Here is a 22,656-nt window from a genome sequence, read left to right as displayed (position 1 = left end):
ATCCCTGAGCGGTTTCCTTCCTCTCCAGCAACTAAGTTAGGAAGGACGCATGTATCTTTGTGGTGACTGGGTGTATTGATACACCATCCAAATGGGCAATTCATAACTTCACCATGCTCAAAGGGATATTCAGTGTCTGCTTTTTACCCATCTACCAATAGGTGCCCTTCTTTGCGAGGCATTGGAAAAAACCTCCCTGGTCTTTGTGGTTGAATCTGTGTTTGAAATTCACTGCTTGACTGAGGGACCTTAAATATAATTTTATGTGTGGGGTACAGAGATGAGGTAGTCATTCAAAAATCATGTTAAACACTATTATTGCAGACAGAGTCCATGCAACGTACAGTATTATATGACATGTTAAGCTAATTTACTCCTGAACTCATTTAGCCTTGCCATAACAAAGGGGTTGAATACATTTAAACTTTTCATTACTTTGTAAAAATTTCAACAAACATAATTCTACGTTGACATCATGGGACATTGTGTGTAGGACAGTGACAAAAAAAATCTAAATTCAATCAATACATTTTAAATTCAGGCTGTAACAACAAAACGTGGAAAAAGTCAATACTTCCTAAAGGCATTGTGACCTACTAATACCCTACTGTATATCTCTTTGCTAAATAAAAACATACAAACCACTCCATGCTTACCATTTTATTATAAGGGGCTGCTGAATATTGTAAAAATAAATAAAGTTTAACAAAACAAATCACATTATGTACCAACCAAACTCATAAAATATAATTTAACAAATACATCCTTCCGTCTGTTTTTCTTCCGAGAACATTCTCCCATCTGAAGCATAGCCCCTAAAAAAAAAAAAACGTTATATTTGAACAAACTTCTGTATCAGAGTGTGAAAATACCTTTGTGTTCAACCAGCAAATTATGACTGCATCCCAAATGAAAGCATAATCCCTACATAGTGCACTATATAAGGAATAGGGTGCCATTTAGGATGACCACATAACTCTTGTAAACCTACCTGGAAGGTATGTTGAGTCCAGGCTGGGTCTCTCTACCATTCCTCTCAACTGGGCTGGAACATCTATAGAGAGGAAACAGTTCATACAGGGCTGTCTGCTAGCAGTCAAGACCCAAGAGAATATCACAGGTTATACACAGTATACCAAACATTAGGAACACGTTCCTAATATTGAGTTGCGCTAAAGTGTTCCACAGGGACGCTGGCCCATGTTCTGTCCTTGAGCAGTTCTTGTCTATTAATGTTCTGTATTATGTTTCATGTGGACCACAGGAAGAGTAGCTGCTGCTTTTGCAACAGCTAATGGGGATCCTAAAATAATACCAAATACGCCAGTGCCTCCCAAAGTTGTGTCAAGTTGGCTGGATGTCCTTTGGGTGGTGGATCATTCTTGATCCAAATCAAATCAAACTTTGTCACATGAAAAGAAAAAGTAACACAATAAGAATAACGAGGCTATATACAGGGGCCACCAGTACCGAGTCAGCGTGCAGGGGTACAGACTAGTTGAGGTAATCTGTACATGTAGGTGGGGGCGAAGTGACACTATGCATAGGTAACAAACAAACAGCGAGTAGCAGCAGTGTACAAAAAATCTTATGGCTTGGGGGTAGAAGTTGTTATGGAGCCTTTTGGTCCTAGACTTTGTGGTCCAGAAGCGCTTGCCGTGCGGTATCAGAGAAAACAGTCTAGAACTTGGGTGACTGGAGTCTTGACAATTTTATGGGCTTTCCACTGACACTGCCTATTATATAGGTCCTAGATTGCAGTTAGCTTGGCCCCAGTAATGTACTGGGCTGTTCGACTACCCTCTGTAGAGTCTTACGGTCAGATGCCGAGCAGTTGCCATACCAGGCAGTGACGCAACCGGTCAGGATGCTCTCGATGGTGCAGCTGTAGAACCTTTTGAGGATCTGGGGACCCATGCCAAATCTTTTCAGTCTCCTGAGGGGGAAAAGGTTTTGTCGTGCCCTCTTAAATGATTGTCTTGGTATGTTTTGACCATGATAGTTCGTTGGTGATGTGGACACCAAGGAACTTGAAACTCTCGACCCACTCCACTACTCCACTACAGCCCCTTCGATGTTAATGGGAGCTCCTTAGTCTTGCTCACATTGAGGGAGTGGTTGTTGTCCTGGCACCACACTGCCAGTTCTCTGACCTCCTCCCTATAGGCCGTCTCATCGTTGTCGGTGATCAGGCCTACCACCGTTGTGTCGTCAGCAAAGGATCAGCGTGGCAGACGTGTTGTTGCCTACTCTTACCACCTGGGGTCAGGAAGTCCAGGATCCAGTTACTGAGGGAGGTGATCAGTCCCAGAGTCCTTAGTGATGAGTTTTGTGGGCTATATGGTGTTGAACGCAAAGCTGTAGTCAATGAACAGCATTCTCATATAGTTGTTCCTTTTGTCTAGGTGAGAAAGGGCAGTGTGGAGTGCGATTGAGATTGCGTCATCTGTGGATCGGTTGGGGCGGTTTGCGAATTGGAGTGGGTCTAGGGTATCCAGGAAGATGCTGTTGACGTGAGTGCCACGGGCGGTAATCATTTAGGCAGGTTACCATCGCTTCCTTAGGCACAGGGACTATGGTGGTCTGCTTGAAACATGTCAGTATTACAGACTCAGTCAGGGAGAAGTTGAAAATGTCAGAGAAGACACTTGACAGTTGGTCCGCGCATGCTTTGAGTACACGTAATTCGTCTGGCCCAGCGGTTTTGTGAATGTTGACCTGTTTAAAGGTTTTGTTCACATTGGCTACCGAGAGCGTTATCACACAGTAATCCAGAACAGCTGGTGCTCTCGTGCATGCTTCAGTGTTGCTTGCCTCGAAGCGAGCATAAAAAGGCATTTCGCTCGTCTGGTAGGCTCGCGTCACTGGGCAGCTTGTGTCTGGGTTTCCCTTCGTAGTCCGTAATAGTTTTCAAGCCCTGCCACATCTGACAAGCGTCAGAGCCGGTGTAGTAGGATTCAATCTTAATCCTGTATTGATGCTTTTCTTGTTTGATAGTTCATCTGTGGGCATAGCAGGATTTCTTATAGGTGTCCGGATTAGTGTCCTACTCCTTGAAAGCGGCAGCTTTAGCCTTTAGCTCGATGCGGATGATTGCACACAGGAAACGAGTGTTAAAAACCAGGATCATCTGAGATAAGCTACCCGGGCAGTTGTTTAAACTGAGGACTATTTCTGTCTATAATAAAGCCCTTTTGTAGGGGGAAAATAAATCATTCTGATTGGCTGGGCCAGGTGACGGCCCTGCATAGTCATCTGAAATCCATAGATTAAGGCCTAATGATTTCATTTCAATTGACTGATTTCCTTATATGCACTGTAACTCAGTAAATTAGTTGAGATTGTTGCATGTTGTGTTTATATTTTTGGTCAGTATAGTTGCCTTGATAAGAATCCAGTTCCATTTTCTGTATTTTGTGTTTGTTGGCTACTGTGGGAGCCTACTATTATGCAATTAAAGTAGTTTTCACTGAATTCATTGTCAGATATTCTTTTAGGCCTTGTGATGGACAACCCTTCACAGTTAGTCAAAGACATGGTCTGCATTCCAAATGGCACCATTTTCAATAAACTACTTTTGACCAGGGCCCATAGGGCTCACTCTGGTTAAAGTAGTGGTATAAATAGGGAATAGGGTGCCATTTGGGACGACGTCTTGGTGTGTTGCATTTATTACCATGGTCTGGTCCGGTGCCACCTGGATGATGTACTGGTAGGTGGGCATCACACAGTGGTGCAGCACCAGCCCACTCACGTCTCCTTCTCCTGCTCCAAACCCTGTAGTCACCAAGGGAAGAGTCATAGTCACCCCGTCGGACAACTCACTACCGGACACTCCTGACACACTGTCCAGCAGCTGTGGGAGAAGAGAGGGTGAGATACAGAGAAGTTCAATAACTACTGTAATTTTTCATTTAATTCCTTAAGTAGTGGTCACTGCAGGGTTTTGTGCCAAACCAACACTAACAGATCTATCATACCTGATTCAACTAATCTGACAAAGACAAGTGGAAACAGGTGGGTAGTGCTGGAATGGAACAAAAACCTGCACACTCAGGTGGTCTACAAGGCCATGAATTGTGACCACTGACCTACATATTGGTAGCCTCCTATAACCAAACCGATTACCACTGCGCAGCAAAACAGAATGTTAGCTTGCGAGACTTCCGGATGGTTGTAGGAGGTTAGCATAGTGGTTGTTGATGGATTGTTTTAAAACCCCATAGGGGTACACTGTACACTGATACAATAGCTCTCACATGTAAACACAAGCAGTTATGAATGCACAAAGTAATTACCTCATCCACCCTCCACAGATCACCACACATCCCATCAGAAGTTGCATAGTTGATCGCATTCTTCAAGAAATCAGTCTTGCTCCCATTATTCTAACAAGCATAAAAATTACATGTCAATATGTTGAATCACAAGAGCAATGCAATTATGCCTGAAATATTGTAGCCTATTGCTGGTATGATGCATGCACCGCTAGTCTGAGCAACAACACCATCATATTAAACCTACTGTTTTATACTTACACTGTCAGAGTCCTGTAGTACAGCCACCAGTAGCTTGATGTATTCTGTGGCAGCCTTCAGCGTATCCACTTTACTGGGTTTACGGTCACGACGCATCAGTGGCACCATACGCTTCAAACGGGAGAACATGCTGTTCATGTTTTTGATCTAATGAAGCAAATTACACAAGTCAGAGCACATACAAATTGAATAAATCAAAGGTGATGCTTTTTTGTACAGTAGGCCTACTTCCACGCGACAGCGCTGCAGTATTTTGGGTCAATTTCCAAGTCAGACCTTTTGCCAGTTTTTTGTTGACATGGCGCCTGGGCCTACAGTTACACTTACTCTCATTCGTTCCTTGGCGTTTACCAATTGTCTTCTCTTCACAATTTCACTCCAGTCCTCCGTGTGAACGTAAAGGCCATCGTTCCCTCGTTTGAATTTAGCTATGTTGGAGTGACTTGGGAGCAAGGGCTCACCTGTTTCACTCACCAAAATGTTACCCATCAACTCACGCTCAGGGACACTCATCACCGCAGCATTAACTTCAAAGCTTTTCATAGTGATATATTTTATGTGTGTGGTCATCCGACATCTTACAGTAGATAACACAATCCAATTACAATGAGGCACTTTGAAGATAAATTACCATGTGTTTCGTTAATTAATTTAATCCAGCGCACACCTGTGAAGCTGGAGTTACCAGTTTGTGACTTTTCACAATCACATCCACTTAATTATGCAAAGTGTCACGTGTTTGCTATTAAGGCCATGCATATCAAAATAGTTCAGGAACATAAGTGAGCGATTCCGTGTGATCGAAAACTGTACTTATAATGTTAGCCACTAGAGGTCAGGAGTGCCATAAAATGTAAAATAAATAAATAAATAAAATAAAACCAAGAACAAAAAAACAAGCTACAGTGTATCACATCAGAAAAAAATGTTTCAATATGACCTGGACTAGAGTGCATTCATTTATCTACATCTTTACTAAGGTCCACAAAAAACATTTGTGTGTTAAAACAAGAATGATATATGTGTGTTTTGCAATGAAGTACTTAAGTAAAATGCCATTTGAAATAAACCATAAAAAAATGTTTTTTGAACATTGTGTGTGTCCCTCTCTCTTTCATAGGCTACAGTCCAAATGGTTCGTGCGATTCAGAATCCTTGGGACATCCATACCCTAAACCCTAACCTTAATCCGTACCCATACTCTATCCTTAATCATAACCCTTACCTAACCCTAACCTTAACCCTTATACAGTTCAACTTCAATAGGGTAACGTCAGAGTGGGGACATCCCAAGGATCCCAGATAGCAGTGACTCAATCCAAATGGGAGATAAGTGAGTGGATCATTAAATGAATGACATAACCCTCTTCCGGCCTGACACTGATGTGAGTCTCAGTGTTTGCTCTACCTAAGATTATCACAGTAAGTCACAGTAAGTCACCTCATGACTGAGGAATAGGCTACTGTGTATGTATAACACTATAAATATATGGTATATAAATTAAATGTTATCTCTACATGATAACTTCTTGTCCTGAACATTTCACACTCTGTCCAACTGCACTTGGCTTTAAACTTTGGGTTATAAATAGTGAATCCTTTAACACCTGAATCACGGATTATCTAGTTTATCCTGCAGCTACCTTTATTCTCTCCTGTGCTAAGCAGTAGACAGGGAATACAACCAGAATACTGAGGAGAGGGTTAGGATACATCCATAACCTGAACCTAGGACCGCATGACAATGTGACATCTATTTGCATTCCGTTTACTGGTACATCTGTGTGCTGAATACAGGAACCACAGAGGCCTACGTTAAAAACGGTTGCTGTTATTTCAGAGTTGCATGAGCAACGCTTCATAAGTAGAAGGGAAAGAGAAATAGAGTAAATTGATGTGCAAAAACAGAGGTAAAACATATTTGGAAACATCATTGCTGACCTTTTCTGCACTCCCTTTGGCTCATATAAAAAGGCAAATTTTTTTTGAAAGAGTGCTTTGTCTGAATTGTGACGAATATGAACAGGGAGGGCTATGATCAGTACCGATGGCTTTTTACAATGGTTTTGCTTCTGTTAATTTAATAATGATTTAATGTGGTACTGTGTGTTTTTGCTGCTTCCAAGAAAGGAAGGAACACAATATTGACAAGGGCAGACATGGCAGACAGACATCAGACATGGCACTCCCTAGTGCACTACCATAGGGCTCTGGTCAAAAGTGCACTATACTGTGTATGGCCTGGTGCCATGTCTGACGGAAACAAAGAATCATATACTGTAGGAGGAAAAGCTTAAGATGGATAGAGAGAAACAATGAGTATGAGAATTGGCAGAACGGCCAGCACACTGCCTGAGCACTGCGTAGGTACTGACAAAGAGATAGGCATACTTCAGCCAGTAGGTTTGCATTGCTCTGATGTGACAACAGTGGCTGTGGATGTGTAATTTCTTCTGGACAATAGCTTCTATGCTGCAGTTTGGAGTTAGATCCCAATGTTCTGACCTTGTGTTCTGTTCTATTGTATTATGTGATGGAATATAGCGTTCTGATTCTCATATTCTATAAGCACCAGCTGACACTGTCTGAGTCACACCATTTTCTGAAGGTGATATCTATCGTCATATACTGAAAGCCCCTGTTGAAATAACAAGATCACACAAAAAGCAATACTAAGACTGAAAAAGACAAAAAAACAACTTATTGAAAAGAAAACAAACAGTTGGGCTTGGAGATAACCATATAGAAGAAGAGAGATGCTGTTGCCATGGCTGGATACTGACTAAAGAAATTACTATGAATGAAAACTTGAGACTAATTTAAAAAGCTTCAAAATGTATCAGAAGAATGCAAAATGACAGAATACGTTATTACGTTATGTCATTATGGTCATTGTGAAATATGAGTGAGCCCGTTCCGCTGAAATTCTAGATGGATAAAAGGACAACTAAAGATCATTATCTGTGCGGTGATGGGCAGAGGCATATGGTGATAGGTATCTGCCCAGGTGAAGTGCATAAAGCCTGCAAGCAGCCACTCACAGTACTTTATCCTCTCATGAATTTGACCTATCAGGCTTAGCGCTAGTGTTTGGCTCAAAAATATTTCCACCTCAGAGGCCTGCCCCCAAAAATGCCAGAAAAAAAGTCCAAAAGCCTTGGGACGCAAACCTACCCTGACATGGAGCCAGACTGAGGCGGAGTGAGACTTCTCAGTGCTCTAGCTGAATCTTCAGGTCACTGCATCTTAGCCCCCATACAGTAAAGAAATATATGGCCATATATGGCTATATATATTGAAAAACGTGACATATATTAAAAAAAATATGATAATATATTTAAAACCAATATATGAATGTGCCATACATAAAAAATAAATATGATCATATATTTGAATAGCATATAGTGCATTTGGAAAGTATTCTGACCCCTCAACTGTTTCACATTTTGTAACGTTTCAGCCTTATTCTAAAATTGATAGAATTGTTGTTTTCCCTCATCAAGCTACGCAAAATACCCCATAACGACAAAGAAAAAAATGTTTTTTTTAATGTTTAAAATGTATTACATATAAACAAACAAAATATTGCATTTACATAAGTATTCAGACCCTTTACTCAGTACTTTGTTGAAGCACCTTTGGCAGCGATTACAGCCTTGACTCTTTTTGAGTATGACGCTACAAGCTTGGCACACCTGTATTTGGGGAATTTCTTCCATTATTCTATGCAGATCCTCTCAAGCTCTGTCAGATTGGATGGGGAGCGTTGCTGCACAGCTATTTTCAGGTCTCTCTAGAGATATTCGATCAGGTTCAAGTCTCGGCTCTGGCTGGCCACTCAAGGACATTCAGAGACTTTTCCTAAAGTCACTCCTGCATTGTCTTGGCTGTGTGCTTAGGGTCGTTGTCCTGTTGGAAGGTGAACCTTTGCCCCAGTCTGAGGTCCTGAGCAGTCTGGAGCAGGTTTTCATCAAGGATCTCTCTGTACTTTGCTCTGTTCATCTTTCATCTTTCCCTCAACCCTGACTTGTCATTCTTTACATCTAATTATATATGACATTAAACATGATATGAATTATATCATAAACATTCTAAACATCATAAATATCTATATCTATCAATTAATATCAAGTCTATATCTCACAATGAACACAGCATATACCATACATACTGTATATATTTTTAAACAACGTCATAGGGTCGTTAGTGTGGTTGTTATGTTATTCGTCATACTTAGTTTTATTTTATTATTAGTGTGCTTGTGAAGTAACACGGTGGTCCAGAACCTCCAGCGACGGTCGGCAGTCCAGAGCCTCCAGCGACGGTCGGCAGTCCAGAGCCTCCAGCGACGGTCGGCAGTCCAGAGCCTCCAGCGACGGTCGGCAGTCCAGAGCCTCCAGCGACGGTTGGCAGTCCAGAGCCTCCAGCGACAGTCGCTGCCCACCAGGACCCTCAGGTTTTGCTGCCGGAGTCCGCACCTTGGGGGTGGGTGGGGGTACTGTCACGCTCTGTCCATAGAGAGCTTTTTATTCTCTATGTTGGTTAGGTCGGGGTGTTACTAGGGTGGGTTATCTAGGTTATTATATATCTATATTGGCTTGGTATGGTTCCCAATCAGAGGCAGCTGTTTATCGTTGTCTCTGATTGGGAATCATATTTAGGCAGCCTTTTCCCACCTGTTTGTTGTGGGATTGTAATGCTCCGGGTGTCGTGGGTGTGGAGTCAAACGCAGGAGACAGAGAGTGCAATGCTGTGCGTCTTTAATAGCACCAACGCACCACAGGGTGCTCCCAATAGTAACGGTCCCAAACACAGGGAATGAAAATGTACAACGGAAAAATCACGACCAGGCACTAACACGTACCTCTACAACAGAGCCGAAGGTTACACTGAAATAATCCCGCACAACAACCAGGCGGGCCGGCTGTCTAATAAAGACAAACTAATCATACATAAACAGGTGCTACCAATAAACATACAAGGAGGGGGAGGAAAGACAATCAGTGGTAGCTAATAGGCCGGTGACGACGACCGCCGAGCGCCACCCGCCCGGGAAGGGAAGCCACCCTCGGTCGGACTCGTGACAGTACCCGGAGGACGAGGTGCAGGGCGATCCGGATGGAGGCGATGGAAATCCCTCAACATGGATGGATCCAAGATGTCCCCCACCGGTACCCAGCACCTCTCCTCCGGGCCGTACCCCTCCCAGTCCACGAGGTACTGCAGGCCCCTCACCCGGCGTCTTGAGTCCAGAATGGCCCGGATCGTGTATGCCGGGGACCCCTCGATGTCCAGAGGGGGGGAGGGACCTCCGGGCACCTCACTGTCCTGCAGGGGACCAGCTACCACCGGCCTGAGGAGAGACACATGAAACGAGGGGTTAATACGATAATAGGAAGGGAGTTGTAATCGATAACACACCTCGTTTATTCTCCTCAGGACTTTAAAGGGCCCTACACACTGCGGACCCAGCTTCCGGCAGGGCAAGCGGAGAGGTAGGTTTCGGGTCGAGAGCCAGACCCTGTCCCCCGGTACAAACACGGGGCCTCACTGCAGTGGCGGTCTGCACTCCTCTTCTGCCGTCCACTCGCTTGTTGTAGAGATTCCTGGACGGCCCTCCAGGTCTCCTTGGAGCGCTGTACCCATTCCTCCACCGCAGGAGCCTCGGTCTGGCTCGGATGCCATGGTGCCAGGACCGGCTGGTACCCCAACACACACTGAAAAGGGGACACGTTAGTAGAGGAGTGGCGTAGTGAGTTCTGAGCCATTTCAGCACAGGGAATGTATCGTGCCCACTCCCCTGGCCGATCCTGGCAATACGACCGCAGAAACCTACCCACCTCCTGGTTCACTCTCTCCACCTGCCCATTACTCTCGGGGTGATAACCAGAGGTCAGGCTGACAGAGACCCCGATCAGAAACGATGTCCTCCGGCACCCCGTAGTGCCGAAAGACATGGGTGAATAACGCCTCCGCAGTCTGTAGGGCTGTAGGGATACCGAGCAACGGGAGGAGACGGCAGGACTTAGAGAACCGATCCACAATCACTAGAACCGTGGTGTTCCCCTGAGACGGCGGAAGATCGGTCAGGAAATCTATGGACAGATGTGACCATGGCCGCTGTGGAACGGGGAGGGGTTGTAACTTCTCTCTAGGAAGGTGCCTAGGAGCCTTACTCTGAGCGCACACTGAACAGGAGGAGACATAACCCTTAACGTCCTTAGCCAAAGTAGGCCACCAATACCTCCCCTGAAGGCTCCCCACTGTCCTCGTCACCCCAGGATGACCCGAGGAGGGTAGGACGTGAGCCCACCGAATCAGTTTGTCCCGAACACCAAGCGGCACGTACCTTCGCCCCGCTGGACACTGAGGAGGCGCGGGTTCAGCCCGTAACGCCCACTCGATATCCGAGTCCACCTCCCATACCACTGGTGCTACCAGCTTTGAGGCGGGAAGAATGGGAGTAGGTTCGGTGGACCCATCCTCTGTGTCGTAAAGGCGGGACAGTGCATCAGCCTTTACGTTCTGGGAGCCCGGTCTATAAGACAAAGTAAACCGGAACCGGGTGAAGAATATGGCCCACCTTGCCTGACGTGGGTTAAGTCTCCTAGCTGCCCGAATATACTCCAGGTTCTGGTGGTCGGTCCAGATGAGAAAGGGGTGCTTAGCCCCCTCAAGCCAGTGTCTCCACACCTTCAGAGCTCTAACCACCGCTAGCAACTCCCGGTCCCCCACATCATAGTTACGCTCCGCTGGGCTGAGCTTCCTTGAGAAGAAAGCGCAGGGGCGGAGTTTTGGTGGCTGATAGCACGGCACCCACCCCAGCCTCGGACGCGTCCACCTCCACTATGAATGCTAGAGAGGGGTCCGGATGCGCCAACACGGGCGCATCAGTGAACAGCGCCTTCAACTTGTTGAATGCTCCGTCCGCCTCTGCTGACCACTGCAACCGCACCGGGCCCCCCTTCAGCAGTGAGGTGATGGGAGCCGCTATCTGGCCAAAACCCCGGATAAACCTCCGGTAGTAGTTGGCAAAACCCAAAAACCGCTGCACCTCTTTTACCGTGGTCGGAGTCGGCCAATTACACACGGCCCTAATGCGGTCGCCCTCCATCACTACCCCTGAGGTGGAAATGCGATATCCCAGAAAAGAGACGGCTCGTTTAGAGAACACGCATTTCTCAGCCTTGACCTATAGGTCATGCTCCAGCAGTCTACCAAGCACCTTTGCGCACCAGAGACACATACGCGGTGTGAGTGGCCGAGTAGATCAGAATGTCATCCATATAAACAACCACTCCCTGCCCGCACAGGTCCCTGAGAATCTCGTCTACAAAGGATTGAAAAACGTCTGGAGCATTTTTTAACCCATATGGCATGACGAGGTACTCATAGTGGCCTGATGTGGTACTAAATGCGGTTTTCCACTCGTCTCCCTTCCGAATACGCACCAGACTATACTCGCTCCTGAGATCCAGTTTTGTGAAGAACTGTGCTCCGTGGAATGATTACACGGACGCAAACCTCCCTCCTTTTTCCTCACAAAAAAGAAACTCGAGGAGACGGGTGAAATGGAGGGCCGAATGTACCCCTGTCCCAGCGACTCTGTGACATATGTCTCCATTGCCAACGTGCCTCCTGGGACAGAGGGTACACGTGACTCTTGGGAAGCGCAGCGTCTACCTGGAGATCTATCGTACAATCCCTTCCCGGTCGATAAGGTGGTAATTTAGTCGCTTTCACTTTACTGAAAGCGATTGCCAAATCGGCATACTCGGGGGGAATGCACACCGTGGAACCCTGGTCTGGACTCTCCACCAACGTGGCACCGATGGAAACTCCCAAACACCTTCCAGAACACTCCTCTGACCACCCCTGGAGAATCCCCTGTCTCCACAAAATTTTAGGATTGTGCCGGGCCAGCCAGGGAGTCCCAGCACCACTGGAAACGCAGGCGAATCAATAATAAAAAAACTGATACGCTCCCTATGATTCCCCTGCGTCACCATGTCCAGTGGGACCGTGGTCTCCCTGACCATCCCTGACCCTAATGGCCGGCTATCTAGGGAGTGCACGGGGAAAGGAGAATCTATCGGCACCAGCGGAACCCCTAACTTAAGGGCGAGTCCGCAATCCATAAAGTTCCCAGCTGCGCCTGAATCGACTAGCGCCCTATGCTGGGAAGAGGGAAAAAAGTGAAGAAAAAAGGTTAAGACAAACATGTGGCCAACAGGGGGTTCTGGGTGAGTTTGATGCTGACTCACCTGGGGCGACCGAGAAGCGTTCCACCTGCCATCTCTACCCCCAGACGGACCCCCCCCAGCACCGATCAGACGTGTGTCCTCTCCGACCACAGTTGGTGCAGGGAAGGCCTCCTCCTCCGGTACCCCTCGGCGCAGCCCCTCCCAACTCCATTGGAATGGGAGCGGAGGGGCTGGGTGGTGGAACGCACAGGACCCTCTCTGAACGCCCGCGGGCAGCCAGCAGATTGTCCAGTCGAATGGACATGTCAATCAGCTGATCCAGTGACAGAGTGGTGTCCCGACATGCTAACTCCCGGCGGACGTCCTCTCGGAGACTACACCTGTAGTGGTCCATAAGGGCCCTGTCGTTCCACCCAGATCCGGCTGCCAAGGTCCGGAACTCCAGCGCGTAATCCTGGGCACTCCTCCTCTCCTGCCTGAGATGAAATAGTCATTCTCCCACCGCTCGGCCGTCTAGAGGGTGATCAAACACGGCACGGAAGCGGCAGGAAAACTCTGGGTAGTGCTCCCGCACTGAGTCTGGGCCATTCCAGACTGCGTTCGCCCACTCCAGAGCACGACCCATGAGGCAGGAGATGAGGACACTCACCCTCTCCGCTCCTGAGGGAGTGGGTCTGACGGTGGCCAGGTATAGCTCCAGCTGAAGCAGAAACCCCTGGCAACCCGCCGCCGCTCCATCATAAGCCCTCGGTAGCGTCAGACGGAGGGTGCTGGAGTCGGGAGATGGGGAGTCCGGAGCCTGGGGTGCCGAAGGTGGAGAGAGGAGACCACTCCTCTCCCATCGGTTCATTCTCTCCATCACCTGATCCATCGCGGATCCGATCCGATGGAGGACGGTGGTGTGGTGGAAAACCCGTTCCTCCATCGATGGGAGAGGGTTGGCTGCTGCTCCTGCTGACTCCATTCAATTTGATAGGTGCGGGATTCTGTAATGCTCCGGGTGTCGTGTGTGGAGTCAAACGCAGGAGACAGAGAGTGCAATGCTGTGTGTCTTTAATAGCACCAAAGCACCACAGGGTGCTCCCAATAGTAACGGCCCCAAACACAGGGAATGAAAATGTACAACGGAAAAATCACGACCAGGCACTAACACGTACCTCTACAACAGAGCCGAAGGTTACACTGAAATAATCCCGCACAACAACCAGGCGGGCCGGCTGTCTAATAAAGACAAACTAATCATACATAAACAGGTGCTACCAATAAACATACAAGGAGGGGGAGGAAAGACAATCAGTGGTAGCTAATAGGCCGGTGACGACGACCGCCGAGCGCCACCCGCCCGGGAAGGGAAGCCACCCTCGGTCGGACTCGTGACAGGGATATTGTCTATGTATAGTTAGTTATAGGCTGCGAGCACAACATTAGCGTCACGTTTCATGCTTTATTGTTTTCTGTGAGTTTCATTCAATTAAACATGTGGAACTCTACGCACGCTGTGCCTTGGTCCATTTACTCCAACGATCGTGACATCCCCACAGGGAGGAAATACTGAAGATTCTGAAATTTTGTGAAGAAGTTGTGTTTTTCACCCTCAAAGTACTGACCAATTGCATAGCAAGTGTTTCCACTTCCGAAATCTGCTACAATGTAAGTCTTGAAAGAGAAAGCGCTGAAATCATTTGTATTTTATTTTGCCTTTATTTAACTAGGTAGGCAAGTTGAGAACAAGTTCTCATTTACAACTGCGACCTGGCCAAGATAAAGCAAAGCAGTTTGACACATATAACAATACATAAATAAAACAAACATACAGTCAATAATACAGTAGAAAAATAAGTCTATATACAATATGAGCAAATGAGGTGAGATAAGGGAGGTAAAGGCAATAAATAGGCAATGGTGGCGAAGTAAATACAATATAGAAATTAAAACACTGGAATGGTAGATTTGACAGTAGATGAGTGTGCAAAGTAGAAATACTGTGGTGCAAAGGAAAAAAATAAAATAAAAAAATACAGTAGAGGAAGAGGTAGATGTTTGGGCTATTTACAGATGGGCTATGTACAGGTGCAGCGATCTGTGAGCTCCTCTGACAGCTGGTGCTTAAAGCTAGTGAGGGAGATAAGTGGTTCCAGTTTCAGAGATTTTTGTAGTTCGTTCCAGTCATTGGCAGCAGAGAACTGGAAAGAGAGGCGACCAAAGGAGGAATTGGCTTTGGGGTGACAAGTAAGATATACCTGCTAGAACACGTGCTACGGGTGGGTGCAGCTATGGTAACCAGTGAGCAGAGATAAGGCCTTTACCTAGCAGGGTCTTGTAGATGACCTGGAGCCAGCCAGTGAGTTTGGCGACGAGTATGAAGCGAGGGCCAGCCAACGAGAGTGTACAGTTCGCAGTGATGGGTAGTATATGGGGCTTTGAAGCTCATCTTGAGGGTTGTTAACACAGTGTCCAAAGAAGGGCTAGAAGTAGACAGAATGGTGTCGTCTGCGTAGAGGTGGATCAAAGAATCACCAGCAGCAAGAGCGACATCATTGATGTATACAGAGAAAAGAGTCGGCCCGAGAATTGAACCCTGTGTCACTCCCATAGAAACTGCCAGAGGTCCGGACAACAGGCCCTCCGATCTGACACACTGAACTCTGTCTGAGAAGTACTTGGTGAACCAGGCGAGGCAGTGATTTGAGAAACCAAGGCTGTTGAGTCTGCCAATAAGAATGTGGTGATTGACAGAGTCGAAAGCCTTGGCCAGGTCGATGAATACAGCTGCAAAGTATTGTCTCTTATCGATGGCGGTTATGATATCGTTTAGGACCATGAGCGTGGCTGAGGTGCACCCATGACCAGCTCGGAAACCAGATTGCATAGCGGAGAAGGTACGGTGGGATTCGAAATGGTCGGGGATCTGTTTGTTAACTTGGCTTTTGAATACCTTGGAAAGGCAGGGTAGGATAGATATAGGTCTGTAGCAGTTTGGGTCTAGAGTGTCTCCCCCTTTGAAGAGGTGGATGACTGCGACAGCTTTCCAATCTTTGGGAATTTCAGACGATACGAAAGAGAGGTTGAACAGGTTAGTAATAGGTGTTGCAACAATTTCAGCAGATCATTTTTAGAAAGAGAGGGTCCAGATTGTCTAGCCCGGCTGAGTTGTAGGGGTCCAGATTTTGCAGCTCTTTCAGAACATCAGCTATCTGGATTTGGTTGGATGAGAAATCGGGAGGCTTGGGCAAGTTGCTTTGGGGATGCAGGGCTGTTGACCGAGGTAGGGATATTCAGGTGGAAAGCATGGCCAGCTGTAGAAAATACGGCTGCTTATTGAAATTCTCAATTATCGGGGATTTATCAGTGGTGACCGTGTTTCCTAGCCTCAGTGCAGTGGGCAGCTGGGAGGAGGAGAACTTATTCTCCATGGAATTTACAGTGTCCCAGAGTTTTGTGCTACAGGATGTAGATTTCTGTTTGAAAAAGCTAGCCTTAGCTTTCCTAACTGCCTGTGTATATTGGTTCCTAACTTCCCTGAAAAGTTGCATATCGCGGGGGCTATTCAATGCTAATGCAATACGCCACAGGATGTTTTTGTGCTGGTCAAGGGCAGTCAGGTCTGGAGTGAACCAAGGGCTATATCTGTTCCTGGTTCAAATTATTTTGAATGGAGCATGCTTATTTAAGATGGTGAGGAAAGCACTTTTAAAGAATAACCACACATTCTCTACTGACGGAATGAGGTCAATATCCTTTCAGAATACCCGAGCCAAGTCGATTAGAAAGGCCTGCTCACTGAAGTGTTTTAGGGAGTGTTTGACCGTGATCAGGGGTGGTCGTTTGACAAGTTGGTTAGGATGATATCTATGAGGGTGCCTGTGTTTACGGATTTGGGGTTGTACCTGGTAGGTTCATTGACAATTTGTGTGAGATTGAGGGCATCGATCTTAGACTGTAGGGGTGTTAAGCATGTCCCCGTTTAGGTCACCTAACAGCACGAGCTCTGAAGATAGATGGGGGGCAATCAATTCACATATGGTGGCCAGGGCACAGCTGGAGGCTGAAGGTGATCTATAGCAAGCGGCAACGGTGAGAGACTTGTTTCTGGAAAGGTGGATTTTAAAAGTAGAAGCTCAAATTGTTTGGGCACATACCTGGATAGTAAGACAGAACTCTGCAGGCTATCTCCGCAGTAGATTGCAACTCCGTCCCCTTTGCCAGTTCTATCTTGTCTGAAAATGTTATAGTTAGGGATGAAAATTTCAGGGTTTTGGTGGCCTTCCTAAGCCAGGATTCGGACATGGCTAGGACATCCAGGTTGGCAGAGTGTGCTAAAGCAATGAATAAAACAAACTTAGGGTGGAGGCTTCTAATGCAGGCCCTGGATTAACCTCTACATCACCAGAGGAACAGAGGAGGAGTAGGATACGGGCACGTCTAAAGGCTATAAGAACTGGTGGTCTAGTAGTTCGGAACAGAGAGTAAAAGGAGCAAGTTTCTGGGCGTGGTAGAATAGATTCAAGGCATAATGTACAGACAAAGGTATGGTAGGATGTGAATACAGTGGAGGTAAACCTAGGCATTGAGTGACGATAAGAGAGGTATTGTCTCTAGAGACAATATTTAAATCAGGTGAGGTCACCGCATGTGTGGGAGGTGGAACAAAAGAGTTAGCTAAGGCATATTGAGCAGGGCTGGAGGCTCTACAGCGAAATAAGTCAGTAATCGCTAACCAAAGCAGCAATGGACAAGGCATATTGACAATAGTGGGAGGCATGTGTAGCCGAGTGATGATATGGTCCAGTGAGTAGCTAGGCAGGCTGGAGACACAGCGATACAGACAGCTAGCGGGCCGGGCTAGCAGGCTAGCAGAAGGGCATTAGAGGGACGTTGCGACAGAAGAAGTCTGTTGTAGCCCTCTCATGCGGTTACGTTGGCAGACCAGTCGTGATGGATCAGCAGGACTCTGTGTAGTAAAAGGGTCCAGGCCAATTGGCAAAATAGGTATAGTAGCCCAAAAAATTGGCTGATGGACCTCTTCAGCTAACAGTCAGATATGCTCTAGACAGCTAGTGGGCCGCGGCTAGCAGGCTAGCAGATGAGCATTCATTGGATGTCACGACAGAGGAGCCTGTTGAAAAACCCTCTCGGGCGGGTTACGTCAGTAGTCCAGTCGTGATGAATCGGCGGGGCTCCGTATCGTCAGTAAAAGGGGTCCAGGCAAATTGGCAAAATAGGTATTGTAGCCCAAGGAGTGGCTGATGGACCTCTTTAGCTAGCCGGGAGATGGGCCTAGCATAAGCTAGCTCCAGGCTAATTGGTGTTTGCTTCGGGACAGAAACGTTAGCCAGGAGTAGCCACTCGGATAGCAGCTAGCTAGCTGCGATGATCCAAGTGAAAAGGTTCAGAGCTTGCGGTAGTAATCCGGAGATATAGAGAAGAAGTCCGATATGCTCTGGGTTGAATTGCGCTATGCAGACTGGCAGGAGTTGTCCAGGCTAAAAGTTAGCTGATGACAGCTAGCAGTGGCTAGTTGACTACTAGCTAGTAGTTACTAGCTAGTAGCTAGTTAGCTGGCTAGCTTCTGTTGGGGGTTCTGGTTCTAAAGTAAGGAAAATAGCAGATCCATACCACGTTGGGTGAGTATGTTGAAGTTGAGGTTAAGAAAAATACTAAAAAAATATATGATAAGAAAAAAAGATATAAAAAGATATATACACTGGACACGACAAGGCGAAGACAAAGACGCCTGACTGCTAGCCATCTTGGATTTAGAGAGCTATATGAACTTTAAATCAAGCAGCATCCAATTCGTGTTGGTTCATGGAGATCTTTACTTTGCCCCTGGCCTGCACAACTGTTTTGTTCCCCATTAAATCCATCTTGGAAATCCAGTCCTCCATTCCTCCCTTCATTTGTGTCCATAATTTGTCTTTTACTGCCTGCATCTTGGTATTCTCCTCCAACATCACCTTGTTATTGTTCTTGGGAGCCAGAGTCTGTGTCTTTTCCTGTAGGTCTACAGTGGACCTGAAAATCAATGTAATTGATCTAATCGAACAATGAACAACGTAAATCGGACCTGCTCTGCAAGATAGTGAGAACAACTTCTTAACCATTTAAGATTTATTGGTGATTGAATATCGCATGTTTTATAGTAATCCACAAAATATTGCTGTTTTCAGTTGTCAAAGGAGAGATCACTGCACTGGATAGAATCTTTGGCCACAGTTATATTCTAGCATTGTAAGTAAAGAGAGGAACCGTTGTGAATAGAATGTTCACACTTTTTCCCCAGTCTTTGAACAGCTGCTTCTGTTTGAGCTTCCTCTGCTTCTCCAGATACATCTGCTGCTCCTGCTCTGCCTCATCCTCCTCCAACACAATTGGCTCTGGGGGGTGAAGTCCTCCGAAGGAAGAGTAAAGTGTGATGTCATAATATTGAACAAAACCAGGCATGAGTGAATCATACATTTTATTTGTATGTCTCCCTCACCATCGTCAATGATGTGCATGTCCACCATCCTGTTGTCATCAGACTGTTGGGGTACATCTAGTCCCGGTATGTGGACACCCTCATTTACAACCTCTTGGCCCTCCTGATCCAACTGCCTGCGATCCCGGGATCCCAAGCCCTGCACTGCCTCGTCATCGAGTAGCCAATGTTAGCATGCACGCTAATAATTGTCATTAAATGGGTTACGGCAGTAGACAGATTATGCAATAGTCATGTGAACACGTTACTCTGTTTATCTTAATTCGACGTAAGGTCAAAATCAAATTAAGCATATGCCGATTAAAACACCTGGTTTTCTGAGAAATATTTAGAATTATTAGGACATGTAGGCCTAAACAGCTTAATCGGTGTTATCTAGGTGTATTTGATGTGCGCACGGGTCAGCATCGGGGTAGCGCAAGCTTCCTTCTTATGTGAGTGATGTGAGTTCGGAAAACTCTGAATCAAATAGTCTTCCCAAAATCAACATGCTCACTGTGATAGAAGTTTATTTAGATTGCCGATTTTCTGAATTTATCAAAATCCCATCAGTAGGTAGTCTAGTGTTAAGAGCGTTGGGCCAGTAACCAAAAGGTCACTAGTTCGACTCAAAGTGTTGTGCCGAAAATCTCCCCCCTGCCAGAACCCCCCCCCCTCCCCCTTAGTGAAAACATGCACACACTCAATTCTTCATTGCTGAGACTTGCTTGCTAGTTGAGATTTCTGCTCTTCACTCCGTTGTCAGTTTACCTACATTTCACTGATCTTAGTAGCAGAGAGCATTTATTTGAGTCCTTCAAGGCAGCTGTCAATGATCACGTTAGTCTGCGTTTCATTGTTTTTTAAATGTCAGTTTGATAGCAGGGGAGGCACTAGTAATGTCTGCAGTTTTCGGTTTGGCTACTTGTTTCAAGTGTATTAGTCTATAAATTAATCTCTTTGCCAAAATTCGTAATCTCTCCCATGTCTTATTCGACCAGTAGTTGTTCTGAAATATTTATTGCTTGCCTACATTCTACTCCCTCCTCGATGTTTAATATAACACACACACAGTGGGGAGAACAAGTATTTGATACACTGCCGATTTTGCAAGTTTTCCTACTTACAAAGCATGTAGAGGTCTGTAATTTTTATCATAGGTACACTTCAACTGTGAGAGACGGAATCTAAAACAAAAATCCAGAAAATCACATTGTATGAATTTTAAGTAATTCATTTGCATTTTATTGCATGACATAAGTATTTGATCACCTACCAACCATGAAGAATTCCGGCTCTCACAGACCTGTTAGTTTTTTTAAAAGAAGCCCTCCTGTTCTCCACTCATTACCTGTATTAACTGCACCTGTTTGAACTCGTTACCTGTATAAAAGACACCTGTCCACACACTCAATCAAACAGACTCCAACCTCTCCACAATGGCCAAGACGAGATAGCTGTGTAAGGACATCAGGGATACAATTGTAGACCTGCACAAGGCTGGGATGGGCTACAGGACAATAGGCAAGCAGCTTGGTGAGAAGGCAACAACTTTTGGCGCAATTATTAGAAAATGGAAGAAGTTCAAGATGACAGTCAACCACCCTTGGTCTGGGGCTCCATGCAAGATCTCACCTCGTGGGACATCAATGATCATGAGAAAGGTGAGGGATCAGCCCAGAACTATACGGCAGGACCTGGTCAATGACCTGAAGAGAGCTGGGACCACAGTCTCAAAGAAAACGATTAGTAACACACTACGTCGTAATGGATTAAAATCCTGCAGCGCACGCAAGGTCCCCCTGCTCAAGCCAGGGCATGTCCAGGCCCGTCTGAAGTTTGCCAATGACCATCTGGATGATCCAGAGGAGGAATGGGAGAAGGTCATGTGGTCTGATGAGACAAAAATAGAGCTTTTTGGTTTAAACTCCACTCGCCGTGTTTGGAGAAAGAAGAGTACAACCCCAAGAACACCCTAAACTGTGAAGCATGGAGGTGGAAACATCATTCTATTGGGATGCTTTTCTGCAAAGGGGACAGGACGACTGCACCGTATTGAGGGGAGGATGGATGGGGCCATGTATCGCGAGATCTTGGCCAACAGCCTCCTTCCCTCAGTAAGAGCATTGAAGATGGGTCGTGGCTGGGTCTTCCAGCATGACAATGACCCGAAACACACAGCCAGTGCAACTAAGGAGTGGCTCCGTAAGATACATCTCAAGGTCCTGGAGTGGCCTAGCCAGTCTCCAGACCTGAACCCAATAGAAAATCTTTGGAGGGAGCTGAAAGTCCGTATTGTCCAGCGACAGCCCCAAAACCTGAAGGACCTGGAGAAGGTCTGTATGGAGGAGTGGGCCAAAATCACTGCAGCAGTGTGTGAAAACCCTGTCAAGAACTACAGGAAATGTATGATCTCTGTAATTGCAAACAAAGATTTCTGTACCAAATATTAAGTTCTGCTTTTCTGATGTATCAAATACATATGTCACGCAATAAAATTTAAATAAATTACTTAAAAATCATACAATGTGATTTTCTGGATTTTTGTTTTAGATTCCGTCTCTCACAGTTGAAGTGTACCTATGATAAAAATTACAGACCTCTACATGCTTTGTAAGTAGGAAAACTTGCAAAATCGGCAGTGTGTCAAATAATTGTTCTCCCCACTGTACATGAATTATTAATTACGGTTTACTTTTCTGAGTGAAGTTTGTTCAATAGGAAGTATTTGACTCTGATGAGAAAATTAAGGAACTTAGAAGTGGGGGTTCGGCAAGGCCATTTTCTTGCCTCCCGAGGGAGTAAAATGTAGGCAAGCAATAAACATTTCAGAACAACTAGTAGTCGAATAAGACATGGGAGAGATTTTTGAAAAGTTATTTATTTATAGACTAATACACAAATATCCAAACCAAAAACTGCAGACATTACTAGTGCCTCCCCCACGAGCAAACCGCCATAGAAAATAAATAAAAATGAAACGCAGCCTAATGTGATCTTTGACAGCAGCCTTGAAGGACACAAATAAATTATTTCTGCTACTAAGATCAGTGAAATGTAGGCTAAACTGACAACGGAGTGAAGATTAGAAATCTCAACTAGTAAGCAAGTCGCAGTAATGAAGAATTGAGTATGTGTGTGTTCACACGAAGGGGGGGAGGATTCTGTCAGGGGAGATTTTCGGGGGGGGGGGGGGACTTCTGTCAGGAGGGAGATTTTCGGCACAACACCGGAGTCAACTATGTGAAAAATCTGTAGATGTGCCCACGAGCAACGTACTTATGCTAACCCTAATTGCAGTCTGTAAAAATGTAAATGATTTCAGATCTGTCCATTATTTGGGAAATAGTTATTCTTGCAAAGCGTGTAAATGTTTTAAACAAACTATTATATTAACCTGACTATCCACAATAATCACATTATTGTGTGCATGTAACCATTCTCATTGTTTCCG

General features: G+C 45.8%; 1 protein-coding gene across 2 annotated transcripts; it reads right to left on the bottom strand.

Annotated features, from left to right (window-relative positions):
* Positions 1-645: 645 nt before the first annotated feature.
* On the bottom strand, positions 646-5,241 carry figla (folliculogenesis specific bHLH transcription factor). 2 transcript variants are annotated; one of them, XM_029678944.2, is made up of 6 exons: positions 4,866-5,241; positions 4,539-4,685; positions 4,299-4,388; positions 3,677-3,856; positions 992-1,054; positions 646-815 (listed from the first exon to the last, which is right to left on the bottom strand). In XM_029678944.2, exons 1-5 carry the CDS (start codon positions 5,106-5,108, stop codon positions 1,037-1,039), a joined length of 678 nt encoding a protein of 225 aa, XP_029534804.2. In that variant the 5' UTR covers positions 5,109-5,241; the 3' UTR covers positions 646-815; positions 992-1,036. The 2 variants fall into 2 exon arrangements, with proteins under 2 accessions (XP_029534804.2, XP_029534805.1); XM_029678945.1 differs by lacking the exon at positions 4,866-5,241 and adding an exon at positions 4,767-4,785.
* Between the last annotated feature and the right edge of the window lie 17,415 nt (positions 5,242-22,656).

Source organism: Oncorhynchus nerka, linkage group LG13, assembly GCF_034236695.1.
Source record: "Oncorhynchus nerka isolate Pitt River linkage group LG13, Oner_Uvic_2.0, whole genome shotgun sequence".
Classification (NCBI taxonomy): domain Eukaryota; kingdom Metazoa; phylum Chordata; class Actinopteri; order Salmoniformes; family Salmonidae; genus Oncorhynchus; species Oncorhynchus nerka.
The sequence above is the reverse complement of the archived record's forward strand: the minus strand, read 5'-3'. Positions and strand labels throughout refer to the sequence as shown.